The 6000-nt window shown below is 38.3% G+C and overlaps 1 protein-coding gene across 1 annotated transcript in view; it reads left to right on the forward strand.

Moving 5' to 3' along the window:
- Positions 1–2250, forward strand: part of LOC128065957 (cadherin-10) — a 112775-nt gene extending 110525 nt beyond the window's left edge. The window contains exon 11 of the mRNA XM_052659002.1: positions 1760–2250. Coding sequence (XP_052514962.1) covers positions 1760–2250 — 491 coding nt within the window. The remainder of the gene's footprint in view (positions 1–1759) is intronic.
- Positions 2251–6000: the final 3750 nt, after the last annotated feature.

Raw genomic sequence — 6000 nt, forward strand, 5'->3', positions numbered from 1 at the left:
CAGTTCAGTTCAGTTCAGTCGCTCAGTCGTGTCCGACTCTTTGTGACCCCATGAATTGCAGCATGCCAGGCCTCCCTGTTCATCACCATCTCCAGGAGTTCACTCAGACTCACGTCCATTGAGTCCGTGATGCCATCCAGCCATCTCATCCTCGGTCGTCCCCTTCTCCTCCTGCCCCCAATCCCTCCCAGCATCAGAGTCTTTTCCAATGAGCCAACTCTTCTCATGAGATGGCCAAAGTACTGGAGCTTCAGCTTTAGCATCATTCCTTCCAAAGAAATCCCAGGGCTGATCTCCTTCAGAATGGACTGGTTGGATCTCCTTGCAGTCCAAGGGACTCTCAAGAGTCTTCTCCAACACCACAGTTCAAAAGCATCAATTCTTCGGCACTCAGTCTTCTTCACCGTCCAACTCTCACATCCATACATGACCACAGGAAAAACCATAGCCTTGACTAGACGGACCTTAGTTGGCCAAGTAATGTCTCTGCTTTTGAAAATGCTGTCTAGGTTGGTCATAAGTTTTCTTCCAAGGAGTAAGCATCTTTTAATTTCATGGCTGCAATCACCACCTGCAGTGATTTTGGAGCCCCCAGAAAATAAAGTCTGACACTGTTTCTACTGTTTCCCCATCTGTTTCCCATGAAGTGATGGGACCAGATGCCATGATCTTCATTTTCTGAATGTTGAGCTTTAAGCCAACTTTTTCGCTCTCCTCTTTCACTCTCATCAAGAGGCTTTTTAGCTCCTCTTCACTTTGTGCCATAAGGGTGGTGTCATCTACAGCTGACTCATTTGAAAAGACCCTGATGCTGGGAAAGATTGAAGACAGGAGAAGGGGATGACGGAGGATGAGATGGTAGGATGGCATCACTGACTCAATGGACATGAATTTGAGTAAACTCAGAGTTGGTGATGGAAAGGGAGGCCTGGGGTGCTGCAGTCCTTGGGGCTGAAAAGCTCGGACAGGACTGAGAGACTGAGCGAGCAGGTGAGTTGAGATTCATATGTGATTTTTGTAGTTAATTCAGTGTAGTAATTTGAATTCACTCTTTGCCATCATGTGACCCAGCATTTCCTTTAATCTCATGAGTCGTATATATTTCCATGGAAAATCTGGTAAATTTCTAAGCCAATAATGTCTAAATAATGTGGTCTTTCCCCCACGAGTAATTAAGGTGCTCCAGGAACAGCACAAGAAAAAAAAGTATGTAAATCCATCATCAAAGCTTTTTAACAGATATGAATACTTTATATCTTGTGAAGAAAGCTGCCTTTTTAACATTGCATACAAATGTAAAACTATGGGCGTATGTTTGCCCTTCTTAGTTGTTTTATTTGAAACTGAATTTGATTTGGGTCTTTTTTATGCAACATCTTATGTCACTATTTAATGCAAAATAGAAATGATATCTACCATCAGGAACTATCTTAAACAGTTCTTAGAAAAATAGGCAAGTCACAATATTTCAAAAACTCTTACACATTGCTTTAAAAATAATTCAGAATCACTGTTCTTAAACTTTAACCGTCTTAGTAAATCCTTCAACATTCCCCTTTCCTCTCACCATCGCCCCCTTCAACTCTGAAAAAAAAAAAAAAAAAAGGAAGTGCATAATTAATCCTAAATTCTAACCTGTTCCAGAAAAACCTAAATAACTTAAACTGGTTTATAGTACCTCCCCTTGTTATTTATAGAGTGTTTCAGACGAATCTCTAATGCATCTTTTTTTTTTTTTCTTCCTTTTTCTTTTCTGAAGTTATAGTAGTACTGTTTGCAGCTCTGAAAAGACAGCGGAAAAAAGAGCCTCTGATCTTGTCTAAAGAAGACATCAGAGACAACATCGTGAGCTATAATGATGAAGGTGGCGGAGAGGAGGACACTCAGGCCTTTGATATCGGCACCTTGAGGAATCCGGCCGCTATTGAGGAAAAAAAGTTGCGGCGAGATATTATTCCAGAAACCTTATTTATCCCCCGGAGGACTCCGACGGCCCCGGATAACGCGGACGTCCGGGATTTCATCAATGAGAGGCTCAAGGAGCACGACCTGGATCCCACGGCGCCTCCCTACGACTCGCTCGCTACCTACGCCTACGAAGGGAACGACTCCATCGCCGAGTCTCTGAGTTCCTTGGAATCAGGTACCACTGATGGAGACCAAAACTACGATTACCTCCGAGAGTGGGGCCCTCGGTTTAACAAGCTGGCGGAGATGTACGGCGGCGGGGAAAGCGACAAAGACGCTTAACCAAGGATATCTGTTCTGCTCCGGCAAAAAGAAGTTAACTTGACCCGCACCGTCTCCACTTCACAATGTTTGGTATTCCAGGAGAGTTTTCCTGCCACTCAGCACAATTTTCTTTCCCCATTTCCTTTTTAATTTGTTCAGTAATTACATTAATTCTTCCCTGTAGGATGTCTCACGGAATATATACGACATTTTATTTAATCACTTCCAAGAGCCAAAGCTATGGAAATTTAGTGTCGTTCATCTTAGGAAATAAAAGATAATTTCAGAATCATGAACAGGATAGTCCTCCCTTAAACAACCTCACAGACAAGCCGCTTCTGTTAGGTACATGCCCTGCCCTTGCAAATGAAACTTTTAAAAAGGTGAAGAAAAATTTCAAAGTATATCCTGTTCTGTACATTAAATTAAAAAAAAACAAAAACAAAAACATGTACATGTGGTGTTAGTAGATGTGATATGCAACCTGGTATACAAACGTTTGTGCAATTTCATTTCATCAAATTCTATCTGCTGATGTTTTATATTTATATTTTTGTATTTATTTTTAAAAAATAAACCAGTTTTTACAACTACCTTGTCTGTAGCTTCTTTTTTTACACCCCCCCCCCCCCCCAGGAAGAAAGCATTCTCCAGGGACTAAATATTTTGGTACAAAATTACACTGAATGCAGGTAAGAACACAAACTCGTTATAATTACTATTGAGTAACCAAATCCATATGATTTGCATAAGAATTATTTTTCCAGTCAGTCTTGCTATTTTGTGATATGTGAAAACCCCTTCACATTAAAAATGATCGTCATTTACAGATCACCTAAAAATTTACCATGTAAGAAAATTTAAAACATAGCCATCTTGCTACTAAATATCCCCAAACACCAGCAATGCAGTCATTTCATTTTGTTTTTAACTCACTAAAATAATATCTGAAAGAATGAAACATTTTCTTATTTTTGTATGACATTTGTGCTATTCAGGTTTATGGGCAATAATAGTTCAGACAGATTTCATACTGAAATAATCTTTTAATGGAAAATATGCTTACCTCCCACAGTGACTGAAATTCTAGTAATGACAGTAATAATGCTGAGTGTTCCATTAAGATACAGCAATGTAATTATGTAAAATTTCCAGAAATCCATTACATATTACATATTTGTAACAAAGTCTGTTTTTCTGTCAATGAATGATTGAATAGAAAGGAAAAGATGTACTGACTGTTAATTATCCAGAGTTCCTGAGATTCAGGGAAGCCAGCTACCATTAAATGATGCCTCTTTTCTCAAGATCCAAATATGATTTATTCATAAATGGAGCACTTTGTTGGGTCTACACTAGGAAGTCACATTCCCTGCTGAGTTTATCATAAACAATACCAAAGATCTCTGTGCTTTTCAATTAGTGAAAATGGTATGCTTTTGGAGTGAGTCAAAGGGCAATATTGACATATCCTTAATGCAGAATTAATTTTTTCAATCTTCTTGAATGATACTTTCCCCCCAGCTTCCAGACTAAAAGACGTACATCCCTCTGACCACAGAGGTTTTAGTTTTCATAGTAATATAATCATGAAAGAAATCCCATGTGTTTTAATTAAAATTACAGTCACATTAGAAAGCTAAGTGAAAAAAAAAAAAAAAGGAAAAAATAAAGCTAAATGACATATCAGACCATAGTAAAGCCTAAGTTGGTCAGCTTCCTATATTCCAAGAACCCATTCTCACACTCAGAAAGTTGACTGTTAGAAAGACAAAATTTAACGGAAAAAGAACGTTTGATCATATATGCTGAACTAAAGAGAATACTCTTTATTCAAATAAAATCAGCAAAAAATGGAAAAGATGAAAGTATATCTCATGAGCATTTTGTGTTAGTTTATGTTCAAACTAGAGTGTTCATCTGATTGAAAATTAGTTTAAAGAGTTCCAGCATTAGTTATTTTTATTAGGATTAGATGTCAGTAATTAGAATTTGAATATTTATAATTATCCTCATTCAGATAATTTCAGACGTTAACTTGCTCTGCCATTTACTTTGTCATCCAATTTTTATATATTTTAAGAATCAGTGAGCTCTAGCATCATTCAAACCAGGCTTACAAAAATTCTTTTTTAAAGAGATTGATTAATAGGCTTCTTTGGCAATATAAAATCTACATTGCACAGAAATCATTTTGAAAAGTATTGAGACAGTCCTTGGTATCAGACACTCTAATATTTTTTGATAATGAAGGTGATGTGTTATATAATTAATTTCTTAGAGATTTTGAAACTAAAAAGTATACCTATAATGATGGGCTCAGACTGTAAGTTTCTCTTACACTATGCTCTCCCAAAGGCATGCCCAATATATAGATTATTCTATGTCCACAATTTCTTTTATATGGGCAGTGGGGAAAAATGTCTCTCAGTGACATGCTGATTTTATGAGACAACTATGCACCTATTTCTTCATTCATCTATTATTTTGATCACATTATAAAAATCAGAATATTCCAGATACTAGAGATGTAATATTAATAATCATATGTAATTTTTATATATGCATGTAATACCTCTACTAATGAAAATGGGGGGGGGGGGTAAAATAGTTATCCAAACAGAATTTGTAACAAAATACCTATTACTAACTTTTTAAAGCATGATGAAAAGTAATTATTTTGTTGTCCTTTTTCATGTTTTAAATATTCAGATAACAGAAATAAAATGGTTTACAAACCTTTGGTGATTAGAAATGGTGATTAAGTTAATCAGTTCCCCTTTTTCTATTTTCAACAGAATATCAAAGAAAAATTATGTAATGATAAAGTCATACTCTTAGTCTTTTTCTCTGCATAAGTAGATATTGTCACACAACTTCAAGAGTTCCAGACACTTTTTGGTAGACTCAAACATACAAACCATGAGAAATTAGATGTTTGGGCTTCCCTGGTGGCTCAGATGGTAAAGAATCTGCCTGCAATGTGGGAGACCCGGGTTCGATTCCTGGGTTGGGAAGATCCCCTGGAGGAGGGCATGGAAGCCCACTCCAGTATTCTTGCCTGGAGAATCCCAATGGACTGTAGTCCACCAGGCTCCTCTGTCCATGGGGTTGCAGAGACAGACATGACTGAGTGACTAAGCACAACACAACTAGATGTTTAGGATGGTCTAAAATAAATAAGATTAAGAATTGAGAATTAGGGATGTCTACATATTCAGGTTCATTTATCAACACATCTACTATGAATCTATAAATAATGACTTCACCAGGCCTTCGCCAGCTACAGCCCTCCCTGTGGGCACTGGCTTACCCTGTACTGTACCTCCCTACGCAGTGGTCTTGCTCCTGGGTGGGCACCACTGGGGCCTCTGAAGAACTAGGCAGGCTGCAGTTGTTGGTGGCAGTGAAGGGAACCTCCCTGACTCACATGTTGCCCTTTCAGACCTACTACAAGTACCCTCTGTTCCTGAGCTTGAGGTAAAATAGACCCTTGGTGTCCTTTTTCACCTTCCTATTGCTCTGTAAGAGTGCAGGACTGGCCTAGAGAGAGGGTGCTCCAGCTTGGACATCCTGTCAGTTCAGTTCAGTTCAGTTGCTCAATCGTGTCCGACTCTTTGCAACCCCATGAATCGCAGATGTCTTGTAGGTTGAAATGTTAAGATAGTAGCATCTGGTTAATTTTGCTTGGCTGCTGGAGACAGCTGAGTCTTTCCATCTTCACTCCAATGCTTCATTCAACACCAAGACTTTTTAGTTGTTGTGGAC

The sequence above is a fragment of the Budorcas taxicolor genome, chromosome 20 (genome assembly GCF_023091745.1).
Source record: "Budorcas taxicolor isolate Tak-1 chromosome 20, Takin1.1, whole genome shotgun sequence".
NCBI lineage: Eukaryota > Metazoa > Chordata > Mammalia > Artiodactyla > Bovidae > Budorcas > Budorcas taxicolor.